This window comes from Genypterus blacodes, unplaced genomic scaffold (assembly GCF_046128005.1).
Source record: "Genypterus blacodes isolate CSIRO-AG114 ecotype Tasmania unplaced genomic scaffold, CSIRO-AGI_Gbla_v1 ptg000385l_1, whole genome shotgun sequence".
In the NCBI taxonomy this organism is placed as follows: Eukaryota; Metazoa; Chordata; class Actinopteri; order Ophidiiformes; family Ophidiidae; genus Genypterus; species Genypterus blacodes.
In genome coordinates this window covers 106,416-121,915 of record NW_027467164.1, presented here as the reverse complement: position 1 = coordinate 121,915, position 15,500 = coordinate 106,416, and the positions used below count along the sequence as shown (strand labels likewise).

Below are 15,500 nucleotides of genomic sequence, written 5' to 3'. Positions count from 1 at the left end.
CACACACACACACACACACACACACACACACACACACACACACACACACACACACACACACACACACACACACACACACACACACACACACACACACACACACACACACACACAGCGCTGCAGCCAAACTATGTATGTGTCTTTGTCTGCCTGTTGTTGTTGTTTGCTGCATTCTCCATTGTGGCAGCAGAGAGGCCGCTGTGGTCGCTGCTGTTGCCATGCCAACATAACTTGTCACCCACAAATTGGCTCGTGCTCTTACTGTTTGGGATGCAGGCTGACATGAGCGTGTATTAGCTTGACTTCCACATAGTTCATCAATCTGTGGCGACATCACATTTCTTCATCACTGTAACCGCTCTGGCCGCTCTGCTCTACTCACCCCGGTTCCCATGACGCTCTGGGGCTCCACGTTCTCCGGGTCCAGGCAGCGTCCAGGAGCTTTACCCCGCTCCACAGTCCCTGAAGCACACACACAAACACACACACTCAGTGCCTCGGAAAGCTCTTTCACATTTTTTTTCAGAGATTGTGGAATATTGGCGGAAAAGGCGTGTGTACTGTGTGTGTGTGTGTTCCCAGTGCGATCCCGTCAGGACTATGAGCCTAAACTGCATTGATCCAGTGAGAGGATGACTGGGATACACACGAGAAACACAATCTGTTCCTTAGGAGCATCAATGGATCCCCTCTGCTGTCCCACACAAGGTGACTTGGCAGAGTGGGGTTAAGTGTGTGTGTGTGTGTGTGTGTGTGTGTGTGTGTGTCCCCTATCTGTCCATCACAGTGTTGCACGGCGGGGTGGGGGGGCTTTTGCACAAACCAGACAGCGCTAAGGAATGACAGGAATCCATTATCTGATCCTGCATCACAGGTAGATCTGGGCCACTGGTAACTATGGTGACCACAGACCCTCACACAGACAGTTACTTGTGTGTGTGCAACAATCCAACGTCCAAGTGTGATTAAAATCAAAGGGAGGGTTCAGGGGCTTTGTCCCTTTAATCTAGCGCCCTCTTGAGGTCACTCAGTGTTACACAGATAAACTGGCACTGGAGTCCACAAGTCATTATTTACAAATTAAACTTTGTCAAACCTTGCTGCTGCTGCTGCTGCTCGTCTCTCAGGCGGCGGATGGTTGCTCTGATCATCTTCCTCTCCTCAAACTCACTGGCTGCACGGAGCTACACACACACACACACACACACACACACACACACACACACACACACACACACACACACACACACACACACACACACACACACACACACACACACACACACACACACACACACACACACACACACACACACACACACACACCACAAACTAAGTACATCAGTGGGATCAGTCAGTATTTAATGCGACCTGATTTCCATCCGTCAACATTCACCATTTTGGTAAGTTCATCGATGTCCTGAATGGTTTGCAGTTTGCGTGACAGGACGTCTAAGGTCTCGCTGGATTCTGACCTGGGAGAGACAGAAGAGAAGTGAAGCGGTTATTGCTCCTGTGAAATGAATGATCCATATGTTTACGGAGTACAAATACATTTTTAACAAGCGTAACCTTTCCAATCCAAACAATTCCAAGATGCCACTTTTACTCAGTCTGGGAGAGAAAGCCACCGGGGGAAAACGCTGCCAAATCAAGTCTGGAAAAAGTGACCATGCGACCCGAGTCTGACCCGGGGTTCATGCTTCAGACTCATATTTCTCCATTTTTACTGCTTGCCTTTATGTCAGGTTTTTTGTTACTAAATCGCTCCTCCAGGTCTCCGTCTCCTCCCTTTCCTCCAGTCATGGAGTGAAAGGAAGTGTGGCACACTGGAGTGGAATATTTCACATTCCTCCACTCAGAAATCCGAGATAATGCAACTTTGGAAGGTTTTTTTGTTGTGTGTGTGTCTGTGTGTGTGTGTGTGTGTCTACACATGTGTGCACGTGCACTTGGTGGATTCTCCGGCAGCTTTAGTGAGGCACCTCCTTTGTTTTTGTAACCCAAGTCATCTTAGCAGCAGCGACTGGAAATGATTAGGCTCAGCCACTGGTCTTAATAGGATTCAGCGCGGGGCTGTGTGTGTGTGTGTGTGTGTGTGTGTGTGTGGGAGGGGGACACCGGTGTCCAGCACGATAGAGTCTCCACTGGATTGGCCCTTGATGTAGAGTCGACCATCTGTCATCACCTGTGGCACGGGCGACTCCAGAGCTTCGGCTCGCGGAGGCATCCTGCCCTCGTCTTCATCAGGCTTTGAGTCAAATGACCATAAAAGGTCACTCAGGGTTGAATGAGTTTTGCTTCATTTGGCTTCTTTCTGACTCAAATGTTACACCGTACATTCTTATAGCGTCTGAACAATGAGGACAGTCAGACGTGACCGCCTGAGTCTCAAACTTCCCAAAGTAACGACACAAAGGACATCAATCAGCTGTTTGAGAGATTTCACAGCACAGATAACCTCAATATTTACTGTCAATATTTACTATTTATGTATCCCAAAGAATGTTGCTCCAGTTTCTATCTGGATGAGTCAGCACAGATGATGATGATGATGAAGATGAAGGCTGAGTTATCAGTTATTTCCACATAGGTCAGCTTAATGCGGAACGCTTTTTTCTACCGAGCTGGAAAACGACGAGGCCAAATAAACGAGGCGAGCTTCAGTGTGTGTGACTGATTCAAACACGTGAAAGACAAACCGGCCTCATAGCAGCGACCTGATGGAACGTGAAAGTGTTAATTGTACGACACGCACACGCATAGTGGAAAACGGATGATTGACTGTGGTTGGAATTTTCTGTCGCTTAAGATTCCCTGACGTGACTTTTCCAGACTTCAGCTTTTCCAATAAAACAGTGGAGGAATGCTGAGGCCAGGACTTTAAGACTTTGAGTGCTGCAGCAGTTCTATAGATCACCTGGATGTGATGTGTGCGTGCGTGCGTGCGTGGGTGCGTGCGTGCGTGGGTGGGTGCGTGCGTGCGTGCGTGCGTGCGTGCGTGCGTGCGTGCGTGCGTGCGTGCGTGCGTGCGTGCGTGGGTGGGTGGGTGCGTGCGTGCGTGCGTGCGTGCGTGCGTGCGTGTATACAGTCTCACCTGTGCTGGTTCTCCCGTGTGTGTGTGTGTGTGTGTGTGCAGTCTCACCTGTGCTGGTTCTCCCGTGTGTGGTTGTGTGTGTGTGTGTGTGTGTGTGTGTATACAGTCTCACCTGTGCTGGTTCTCCCGTGTGTGTGTGTGTGTGTGTGTGTGTGTGTGTGTGTGTGTGTGTGTGTGTGTGTGTGTGTGTGTGTGTACAGTCTCACCTGTGCTGGTTCTCCCGTGTGTGTGTGTGTGTGTGTGTGTCTGTGTGTGTGTGTGTGTACAGTCTCACCTGTGCTGGTTCTCCTTGTCCTCCTGCAGTTTGAGCCGTGTGGGTCTGAACCTCTTGCTGGCGAGCGCCGCCTCCATGTCCTCGATCTCCCTCCTCCTCAACTCCCGGATCGCTGAACGGATGAGACGTCTCTCGTCCAGATCCATGGTCCCGTCCAGCTGCAGCACAACAACACAACAAAGAAAATGTTAACACAATCAAATATCTGGTTCCTATATTACTACAGCGTCATATGTGTCTCACACACACACACACACACACACACACACACACACACACACACACACACACACACACACACACACACACACACACACACACACACACACACACACACACACACACACACACACACACACACACACACACACACACAAGATTTTGACCCCATTATCTGCTGTGACTCCAGGTTCACTGACTAACTGGCAGCCTGGCTCACTGAGAGGGAAGAGTTGAGTTCCCGGTCCGTAGGGACTGAGCGGGTCAACAGCTCTAATGAATGTATTAGAGTCTGGTGTTGAAAGGAAACCTGACCTGGGTAATAAAAGCAGGACCACCCCAGCAAAAAGGTCAGAGAAGAAGAAACAGCTGTGTGCTGGCAGGAACAAGTGAGTTCAGTCCTGCAGGTCGACCTCTGGCTCAGGTGCTTTAGTGGCTGTGACTCCTGCAGGTTAAACATCGGCGTGTTGACTCAGACTCACGTGTTGAAACGGCCCACTTAAGGCACTTTAGACCTGCCAGGCCCCTCACAGGGCGACTGAGTCTATAAGTCAAAAGCTTTATTTGTTCAAGCTTGAGAGCACTAATTAGGTGTGCACGTGTGAGTGTGTGTGTGTGTGTGGCTGCATACAGACACAGCAGCACCTCAGTGAGCCAGAAGCTTCCATGTGATCGTCAGGAGGGCAGAGGGACGCTCTCTCCTCCTGCTCCGACTCCATCATGAACACATTCTGCTCCGTCACACTTTACACTCACTTCCACCTCACGCTTCCTCTCTACACCGGTTCAGACCCGTCCGAGAGGGAGAGGGACCTTTGAGTGGTAGCTGCCTTCTCTTAGAGGGAGCGGGGCCTGCTAGCTAAGCTTTAGAACCTGGAGGGCTGAGGAGAGGATGGTGTTTCCCCCCACCGGGTCCAAACGGGGTTCTAGCAGGAGATGAAGAGGCCCGGTGGTTTTGAGGTCTCCCTGTGGTTTGATGAAGAATGCAGCCTGAGCCGCTCTCACTCACTGGGGCTCTCCTGTGCACTGTAATTTGTGGAAATTCAAAGTGCTGAGCTGACAGAAAAGAGAAAGGGGGTATAAGGAGAAAAGGCAAGGAGGAAGGATACATGAGGAGGAGGAGGAGGAGGAGGAGGGGGGAAAAATGTAGCGTTTGACAGAGAGATAGGATGACATGGAGACAGAAAGAGAGGAAAAGGCAAAGCACTCAGACTTTACTATGCCTAAAAAAGGGAAGAAGAGGGCCGGGTGGGAAAAAGCCAGACCTCACTCCGTCATTCCTCACATTCCTGCTGACTCACCAGGAAAGATGGGAGTGGAATCAGCTGAACGGCCGGGAGGATACGCTGACGGGGTTGGGATTTTGCAACTGGGGTAAAGAGCGGGAGAGGACGTGAGGAGAGTCTTCCTCACTTCCATTATTAGTCACTCCCTCTGAAGACACACACACACACACACACACACACACGCTTACCAAACACTCCAGGGAGCCGTCTGTCAAGCTGATTGCTAAATGAATGTTATGATGTGATTATACACTCCGTTTGCTGCCAGGACTGACAGAATGATTCCTTCATCAGTCAGATGAGACTGAGCTGCCTCAGGCCCGGGCCTCCGCTCGCACACACACAGACGCTGCCTGTCTCACTGTTCCAACTCTAATACGGTTTGTTGACCTAATTAAAATCATGAAGGATGATGAAAGAGACCAAGAATCCAAAAGCAAATCTGTGACCTTATCTGCTCTACAAACACAGACGGCCCCGTATGACGTCCAAACACACGCTTCAAACGGACCAATCAGAGGCCGGCCCTGGACCCAGCGGGCCGGTTGGCTGAGGGCCAGCTCCTGTAACTGACTCCTTCTTTACGCACTTGAAAAGAAAAGGAAAACCGTTGACCAATAACTTCCCCGCACAGGAAGGTAATGAGTGGGCAGAACCTGAGCAAACAAACGCACCTTCAACCGGGGCGTCTGCCAAGACGAACAGAATAGCCGTTAAAGGAGCAGACACGGGAACACACTCATGTAGGCACAGAGAGGCCGTTTGACAAACAGAGCGACCAATACAGAGGGCAGACTGTGTGATGGAGGGGCTGGAAGAGACGGGACGCACGCAGGAAGAGGGATCAGGCGACCAATAAGCGTTCACACGGGCGTTTTCAAACCAGAACGCAGAGTTCTGGGTAAGGGCCTGTTCCTGTGGTGTGAACATTGTGACCCAGAAAGCAGCCGTTCACCCAGACAGAACGCTATTCTGCTGCGCCGCCGTGGCAACCGGCCAGGTTTCAACACCGTTAACAGACGGAGGAAACACGCATGAGTCAGAGAACACATCAGGCAAACAGACGCGTGGCTCATAAATACGTTTCCCCCTGAACGAGACGCAGTCATGGAGACGTCAGCCGACTGTCGGCACCTGGAATCACAGCGAGGAGGTGGAGTCACGACACCAGACTCAGGAAGCTGCACACACACCTGAACCACCAGGAAACAGGACATGGGGGGAGGAAAGGGGGGGGGGGCGTGATGACTGACAGGCCGAGGAAAGACGAGGAGGACGTAAATACAAAAACAACTGCGTCTTTAAAATGCAAAATACAGAAAAGGGAACCTAATATGGCAGAAATGAGGACGCGTGCTGAGGAATAAGATACAAAAGACATGATAGTGTTGATGTTACACAAGCAGGCCTGCTACGGCACGCAGTGTGTGTGTGTGTGTGTGTGTGTGCCCCTGTTCTTGACTCACTCCACTGCTATGGAATTCTACTGAATAAAAACCTCAAACCTACTCAAAGGAGGAAGCAGCTCAATCAATCACTGTCAATTAGAGAGCGCTCATGGTAAACCGGCGCCCGTCGCTAATCCCAACCAGCTGCTGCCCCGATCCCGAGGCCTGCAGGCCCCCCCGAGACCCTCCGGCCTCCGCTCATCTGAGGCACACACATCTGATGATCTGAGCTCGGTGAGGTTTTGCTTAATTTATCTTTGCCCTCATGTAAACGCTCTCAGAAGTGGGGAAATGTGGCAGCAGCTCAAAGTCGTTAAGGTACTCAGAATGTACCAAGATACTATTTTTAAGAGCTAAACACACACACACACACACACACACGCAGCCCGTGGGTGTGACACACAGAAACAGGATGATTCAGTAGAAGAAGAATCAAAGCGCTCAACTAAACGACTGTACAAGCACAAATCAAACGCTCTGCGAGTTCAGATGCGTTGAAGTTGAAACCCTCCATTCTTTTCTTTTTATTGCTGTAATCAAAAGTTTCACCCAAAGACGCACACACACACACACACTGCCGCACACACACACACACACACACACACACACACACACACACACACACACACACACACACTTGAGCCTCTTGATCTTTCAATTAAAGTGAGACGAGGCGACTGGAAGCGTGAGGCAGCAAACAGAAAATGTTTGCGTGTGTGTGTGTGTGTGTGTGTGTGTGTGTGTGTGTGTGTGTGTTGCAGTCCTCCGCCCGCCGTCCCACCCTGCCTGGGAGCAGAGTGACCAGGCCACGACCTTTTGACCCCCCTGTCGGTGTGCTTGTGCTTTTTTTCAGCGGCTGCTTTTCTACTTAATGCTTTCTACTTGGTACTTTGTTGACTGTGACGTCTCATGTGAGCAGATAGGCAGAAACGTGTACGTGTGTGTGTGTGTGTGTGTGTGTGTGTGTGTGTGTGTGTGTGTGTGTGTGTGTGTGTGTGTGTGTGTGTGTGTGTGTGTGTGTGTGTGTGTGTGTGTGTGTGTGTGTGTGTGTAGGGGGGCACCGTGTTTGTGCTTGAAATGAGGGCCGGAGTAATAATTTCCAGGCGGCTGAGGTTAAAGTGCAGCCAGGCAGCAGATCGGATCAGCGCTTCAAACTCCAGCAGCGTCAAACCCGCAACTGAGTTTGCCCTTATAAGGACAGAGGAGCGTCCTTATGGCTGAGCTGAAGTGGATCACCAGCTGCCATGACGACGCAGGACAGGCACAGACGAGGAGACACACGTGAGGGAAGACATAGGAAGGGTGAGAAAGACGACGTATACAGTAGCGACACACACACACACACACACACACACACACACACACACCACACCCACTGGAAATACAATACACACACACACACACTCGAGATCCCTGCAAGGTACGAGACTCCTGGTTTCTCCGAAGTGAGTTTCAGTCACCTCGGGCCAGAGACATTAACAAAACGAGGCCCACACACACACACACACGCATCATTTGGGATGAAGGAAGGCGGGGGGAGCACCTGTGATGGAAAGTGTGTGTGTGTGTGTGTGTGTGTGTGTGTGTGTGTGTGTGTGTGTGTGTGTGTGTGTGTGTGTGTGTGTGTGTGTGTGTGTGTGTGTGTGTGTGTGTGTGTGTGTGTGTGTGTGTGTGTGTATTCCTCAAATGAAGGAGGGAAACTCCGGCTCACACACACTCGCTCCACGTGCAGAGTAGCTCAGCGTTCACTAATAACGGTGTATTGTGACGGGAGGGCAAAGGGCCGGAGCAGACCTGGGAAACAGTGAAGCCCTTTACACTTGGAGGAGCAGGCATAAAGGAAGGAGGCATAGAGGAATGTGTGTGTGTGTGTGTGTGTGTGTGTGTGTGTGTGTGTGTGTGTGTGTGTGTGTGTGTGTGTGTGTGTGTGTGTGTGTGTGTGTGTGTGTGTGTGTGTGTGTGTGTGTCAGAGGGGTTACAGGGCTTCAACAATGTCCTATAGAGCAGTAATGATGCACTGCAGACAGATCTAAACTCACGTGTGTGTGTGTGTGTGCGTGTGCGTGTGTGTGTATGCTTGTTACAGTCTGACCCCATCCGGACGGCAACATACTCAAGGTTCAGCTCCGTGAGCGTCAGTCAGCCTTTATGCTTTTAACCTAACGGCTCAGAAAACCTCACAACAATTCAAACCATCAACAGTCAACCTTCCATTACTCTGACCTGTTTCAGACGTTTGGCTGCACACGGTTTGTCTGCTCTGAATGCGTTTCTGTTCAGTGCTGCGGGTCACACACACACACACACACACACACACACACACACACACACGCCAAGTTCCAGGTCTGATCCGAACAACTGTTGACCCACATTTACCACACATACTCAACAAAAGGCCAAGAGATCACGACAGCTAACAGAGAGGAGTGAGGCTCGTTCACACGCCTCAGCAGAACCAAGGTTCCCCTCAACATGGAGCCATGCTTCCCTGTCAGACTGCAGCTCTGTGTGCTGGAGCCTCCTGGTTTAATGAGGGCCGAGCCTGGAGGTGACAAAGATCTCCCACGCAATCACACAGTGGGGGGCCGGGTGGGGTTAGGGTGGGTTGGGTGGGTGGGGAGGTTAAACACTTTGGGAGCACAAACACTCAGTTCCTCTCAGCCAGGCCGGCACCGCCAATCCAGGGTAACTACGACAACTGCACCGCGAGCCACACGCGGCTAGACTCCAAAACAAAACTGGACGGATCAGCTGTGTGTGTGTGTGTGTGTGTGTGTGTGTGTGTGTGTGTGTGTGTGTGTGTGTGTGTGTATGTGCGTCTCAAGAGTGCAACGGCTTTCAAAACATGAAACTGGAAAGAAAAACACTAACATCCGTTGGACAATTTCTGGTGGATCACAGGAAACGGCTCCTTCCTTAGGGATTCAATGGAGACGAGACCAAAACCTCATACACTTGCGCTACGTGCAGCGGGCCAACAGGACCACACCTAGATAGAGACCCAAAGACACGACACTGAGGAACTAGAAGAACTGAGACTCTCGATAGTGTTGGTCGGATCAATATTGGACTCAGGGAACGTCTCTGTTCACTTTGATTCACTATTAGAAGCTTCATATCTGTGTGAGCTGTGACCTCACAGACTAAACATGGAGCGCAGGGAAGCAGGATTGAGAAAGCAGCCACACACACACACACACCTGCTGAGTGTCCCTGCTTGATCCAAAGCACCTGGAGTACAGTCTAAACAGAAGCTCCTTTTGTCTTCACCTCTCCTGAACCCATAAAAGCATAAACTCTCACCCGCCGTCCATTTTGAGCCATGTGGGTGTTAAGAGCAGGAGCAGGAGGAGGAGGAGGAGGAGGACAAACGGCAAATCTTACAATCCCTTACCCAGACTTTTCCATTTGGCAGCGCGCTGCCCCAGACAGATGGGAACCGTCGCTCAAACCCCCGTCTGCTGGATCACTTAGGAAAGGAGAGGAGGAGAGCAGAGCGGCTCTGACAGCAGAATCCGTCTCATATCGGCCCGTTACAGAAATGAGTTCACCCCTCTGACGACACCCCCCATTTGTCAGTGCGGAATATGCAGTATTTATTTCTGTTTTCCGACCCCGTGCTGCAGGGACGGCGTGTGTGTGAGACGGGGGAGCGGCGGGGAGCGAGCGGCTGGGAGGTCGGCTCACTTTGTAAAGCCATAACTCCTCGTCTCCTTTCTGCTCCACGCTGCGAAATCTGGAGAACAGCTACGGATCAGCTCGGCTCCTTCATCCTCCTACTGTGGAAAAACAGGCTTCTCACTTTCAATAAGATGAAAAGGTGCTGGGAGCCTCACATTGAGACGCAATAAGACATCTGGGGAACCGCTAAGGATCCAAACGCTGGACTTGAGGCTCGGTTCTGTCTCAGCAGTTTGAGACCTGGACGGTGCCAGAGACAAACGTCAGCCTGAAGCATGACGTAAAGGTCCGATGATCCTTCTCTTACTGTATTCATACCACACATTAAAACCACACTAAATCTCTCTTTGATAATAAAACACGACGTGTTAAATGCCAGCTTAAGTACGTCTCATATCTTAAGAGCCAAACCGATCGGCCGTCTTCTCCTTAATAAGGAACTACGAGCCTCTGAACTCAATCACACCGTCACACTTTGTAAATATTTGCCACAATATATCTGCAATTGTTTTACATTCGCTTGGAACGATGTCCGAACGAGCCAAACACAGACTTCCCCTGGAGTTTACACCAACGTCTCAAAGTCTCTGACCTTCTATTTATAACTTTTACACAGTCGCTTACAGTTTCCTGCTTTATCAAACAAACACGCAAATGCTTATCTTCTCTCCCGCTGTCTCCGGCTTTGTGCACGTGTGTGTGTTCACTGTCCGTCTGCTTGCTATCTCACCCGCTCACATGTACGGGGATGGACTCTGTGACGCCGCTCAGACCGTCAGGAGGAGAAGAAGAGAACAGGCCTCCCACGTTAAATGGAGTTTTCACGCCCTGTTTCTTTGTCGAGGCGCCCTGGAAACCTTTGAGTGTAAATCAGAGTGGATTTCCTCTATGATTAGTCTTTGTAAGAGTGGTGAAGGGAGTGAATACCTGTGAGGATGATGACAGAGCTGAGCAGAAGGGAATCAGGTGTGCATGTGTGAACGCTCGGTGGAAACGCTGCCATCAACACACACACACACACACACAAGGAGGTCAAAGGCAATAATCTGCACCCAACCAGCAGCAAAAGGTCACAAAGCAGCAGGTGTTAGGAGAAAACACTCCCTCTCTCTCTCTGTGTGTGTGTGTGTGTGTGTGTGTGTGTGTGTGTGTGTGTGTGTGTGTGTGTGTGTGTGTGTGTGTGTGTGTGTGTGTGTGTGTGAGAGAGAGAGTGTTTGAGTGGAAGGTGCAGTAATCTTGGGACGATCTGCTGCATGCAACAGCTTGTATCCAGAGCTTCTAAGCAGACACTGTAGTCAGCTGGGCTCTCTTTGAAGAAGGAGAAACCCTCATCCTGCTTATCGGCCCAGGCTGAATTGCGCAATCGCGGCGAGGTCATTATTCAGGATTCATTTTCAAATTGCGTCAAACGAGTGCTTAGGAATTTAGAACGAGGATGCGTTTCATCTTTGTGCTCGACAGGAACACACACACACACACACACAATTCCCACAGCGTGTGTGAAGAAGCCCCAGACTGCAGTGATTTAACACGACATCATTTCTCCTGATTTATTGGTTCCTGATGAGGAGGTTTGACATTTAGGACAACGTCTCTGGAGAGTAAAGAGAAAGTCTGAGAGAACGAGGTCATTCTCCCTCTCTCAGTGTAACGCTTGAGCCCATGTCAACACACAAAAGGACCCAGAGAGCCGTTAAAGGGGGGCCCCGGGGGGCCCATGGATCAACAGGCCCAGATCACAGGAGGAGATGGCTCCGTCTGAAACATGTGCAGATGCCTGTTCGCTCACTGGGGAGAACGAGACCACCAGCCACAAATCAGGACATCCAGAGAGAGAGACAGAAAGAAAGAGAGAGAGAGAGAGAGAGAGAGAGAGAGAGAGAGAGAGAGAGAGAGAGAGAGAGAGAGAGAGAGAGAGAGAGAGAGAGAGAGAGAGAGAGAGAGAGAGACAGAGAGGGAGACAGAGACAGAGAGGGAGAGACAGAGACAGAGAGGGAGAGGGAGAGGGAGAGGGAGAGGGAGAGGGAGAGAGAGAGAGCGCTGCAGACCCTGCTCATCCTGCAGGTTTGACATTTCTGCCAATTCAGAGGCCGTAACCCCTGATTACCATCACACTCAGAGCTACAATCTATCCTGAGGTGACAGCAGGTTGGTGTGGTTTGCTCTCTTTTGTGTCCAGTGACCCCTCAGCAAACAGCTCGTCTGACCGGGGACATGGAGAGACTATTTCTGTACTTCAATATTCGCGGGGTCGAGGGGAAAAATGCTTTTCCCGGTTGCCATGGAGAGGATTAAACCAGCAGTACAACGGGGCGGGCCGAGTTTTGAATGGAAGTGTGTGGACGGGATTAGCAGCGGGGCCACCATGTGATCTTCTGACCGCTTAGTTAATGAAGGAAAAACAGCGCAGTGGGTTTGTGTTGGTTTTCCCACTGCAGGCCTCAACGTTCACACACACTCATCTCAGTGCGGAGCTCAAACACAGACAGCATCATTCAATTTAATCATCATCGCAGCCTAGAATCAACCAATCCCCCTGTTCCTCTGGAGGCCCGAGCGCACTGTGGAAAACCGTGACACTCGAGTCATCCCACACACAGCTATCATCAGTGTGTGTGTGTGTGTGTGTATGTGGGATCTGGGCGACCCGAGCCGGACGGAGGAACACCGCGCCTTCCACATCTGGTTCATACGACGGTTTGTTCAGTTTCACATGAAGACAAACCCCCGGTTGATCCGCCTGTCTGCATGTTTGATTGTGTTGCAGGACACACAGGGGCGGGCCAGAGGAGCTCCGTGTCTCTAACATGTGTGTGTAGTAAATCACAATAAACATATAAGAGAAGAAGAAATCCTGCCAAAAGTGAAAACTTCCACAAACCCTTTCCACTCGTTTCTTCTCATAACTCAGTTTAACTCTAATTCTCACCTAGCGCTCAGATTTCCCCCTCCTCTCCTCTCATCTGTAATGTAGAAGTAGAAATAAAACAAAGAAGCCATTGGTGTGTTGAACAAAGCAATCATGCCTCTGCTTTGATGTGAGTTATGATCCTGGGACGACTCATGTTTCCCCCCGGACTCCGTCTTGTTCTCACACTATTCTGATGTCACTTGTGGTATAAATCTGATCTATGTGTGATTAATGTGAAGAGAGGAAGTGTTGCTCTTGGCCGGATCCTTCCAGGCCGTAGAGGGAAAGGATAGCGGCCGTCGTTATGCAGCTTAAACCGCCTCAGACGGGTCAACACGACGTTACGTTTATACCTCGCCTACTTCCAAAACAAACAGCCGTCCCCTGTCAGGATTAACAGTCTTTAAGAAACATCAATGTTATTCTGAGATGGCCTCTTTCACAGCGCACAGGCTTGGGAACAGAAAACTGGAGTCTGATCTGACCACACAGCACTGGGGACACACACACACACACAGACACATACACATACACATACACATACACACACACACACACACTCTGCTTTGTTTCTGAGTGAAGTTTCCATGTTCTCCTTCATGTTTGCACCGGTTTCCTCCACCCACCTTTGAAAAATGTGTGTCAGGTTTAACAAGCCTGCCTCTGCCCCCGAGCAAGGCACTGATGTGTAGGCAAAATCCCCATTCTTTATATTAATACTAGTTCTGGTTCTGACTGAATAAATTGTGATACAAACACACACACGTTCCACGCACTAGTGAGTGTGTGTAACAGTCATTCACACACACGATGAGCAGCTCTGTCTGATTTACAGCAGGATGACTCACACCTCCCGTTAAATGTGTGTGTGACAGGTATGATGATGTACGACAGACAGACAGACAGGCAGACAGACAGACTCGCGTTCATCATCATTAACAAGTGACTAATTCACCCGGAGGGCTAAGAAACTCATCAATCATGATCAATACAACATACTGAAGTAATTTGCTGGATCATATTCATGACATCATGGGAGCAGAAAGGACAGAGCCGTATCGTGCACACTGAATACGACGAAACCACAGGAAACCTCCTGGGTCCATTTGTGTTGAAGTGAAATTAAGATGTTTACAGAATGTTCCGTTCTGATCCTCTGCAGACGCTCCGGGCCGGGCCGAGCCGAGCTCAGGGTCACCGAGTGCCACCGGTGTTACACATACCGCAGTTTGAGAACCGCTAATCATACGGATTCACATGGAAATGAAACATTGTGCTGCCTGCAGAGTCAGACATCAGCTGCTCTCCTGTTGTTACCACAACAAATATGTTCTATTAACTCAGCACCCATAAACACACACACACACACACCTCTGTCTGTCTGACCCACACCTGTCTGTCTGTCTGACCCTGATGGTGATACACGCCGCTGATTCACTTGTTTTCAAAGAACGACACATTGCTTGCTGGGAACTTGATGAGGCAATTTTGTAATCTCACAATTCTCACACATATAGAGAATTGTTCCCAACTTCTGTTTTCCATCAGGCTGCCCAGTAGTGATGTAAATGTGCCCGTTGACATCATGTTCATGAGAGTGCACTGTGACCTCTTTACAATAAATAAACTTCAAACATCAGGTGGATCTTTGTTTTAACTTTAGACTTATTAGATGTTACAACAATTATACCTGGTAAAGTTATGAAGTTATATCAATCTATAGATTTCCTTGTTGGACAGTTTAGTAATAAGCACAAGTGAGTCGTTTCGAAGGTTAAACTCTTCTAACTTTCTCCCTGTCAGCCTTCTTTATGAGATGAATGAACACAGCATCCCTTCATCTACTCACCAAGGCTCGGAGGGCGGACTCGTCCAGCGCGGAGTAGCTGCTCCCCCCAGACATGTTAACCTCCTGCAGGTGACACGAAGCAGGTTTCAAGGTTCAGCCCCGTGATGTGATCTCTGTTCCGCCGGTTAACGTGGATCCACCTGCGCCGTCGTCGGTATCGCTGCTTGCTCCGCTCGGTTCCTCTCGCTGTTGTCCCGGTAGATCGGTTTTACTTTCAGCGTGTCCCGTTCACATGTGAGCGCACATTTCGCTCCTCTTTTGTTTAGCTGTTGTGCTGGAGCAGGCCCACACACACACACTGTCTGTCTCTCTCACACACACTCTCACACACACGGGAGGAGGCTGCCAACTTTTTTGAACAGAGAATTCCCACTGAAAAGTTGTAACTCCGCCCCTCTCCGTCACCGGCTGGTCCCGGCTCACATTCAGAGCGCGCCGCTTACTGGGAGAAACGCAAAACCGCCAACACGACGGTTTAGAGCGGGACAGAAGAAGAGTAAAGAAGACAGAAGAGGAGTGAAGAAGACAATACAGACACGATGGAATGATTCCGCACAATTTTGAAATAAACTAACACAATATAATAAAAAATAATTAATTAAAAAACACCAATAACAACAGTAGCAAACTATTTAAATAATGTTATTAAGAGAAATAAATACATAGAAGTAAGTATCATTACGGCCGAGTGGTTCTTCCAGTGTGACCCTGTCTGTCAGTGATGACGTTATCAGG

General features: G+C 49.8%; 1 protein-coding gene across 1 annotated transcript; it reads right to left on the bottom strand.

The window, feature by feature from the left end:
- Positions 1-322: 322 nt before the first annotated feature.
- On the bottom strand, positions 323-15,109 carry LOC142989176 (smoothelin-like). The gene is made up of 5 exons (XM_076138603.1): positions 14,766-15,109; positions 3,372-3,529; positions 1,397-1,475; positions 1,097-1,184; positions 323-462 (listed from the first exon to the last, which is right to left on the bottom strand). Exons 1-5 carry the CDS (start codon positions 14,817-14,819, stop codon positions 347-349), a joined length of 495 nt encoding a protein of 164 aa, XP_075994718.1. The 5' UTR covers positions 14,820-15,109; the 3' UTR covers positions 323-346.
- Between the last annotated feature and the right edge of the window lie 391 nt (positions 15,110-15,500).

Coding starts and splice junctions, on each gene's coding strand:
- LOC142989176 (XM_076138603.1), bottom strand. CDS start 14,819: ATGTCTGGGGGGAGCAGCTACTCCGCGCTGGACGAGTCCGCCCTCCGA. Junction 1,476..3,371: donor GACAAGGAGAACCAGCACAG/GTGAGACTGTAC, acceptor TGTCTCTCCCAG/GTCAGAATCCAGCGAGACCT. Junction 463..1,096: donor GCAGCAGCAGCAGCAGCAAG/GTTTGACAAAGT, acceptor TGTGTGCTTCAG/GGACTGTGGAGCGGGGTAAA.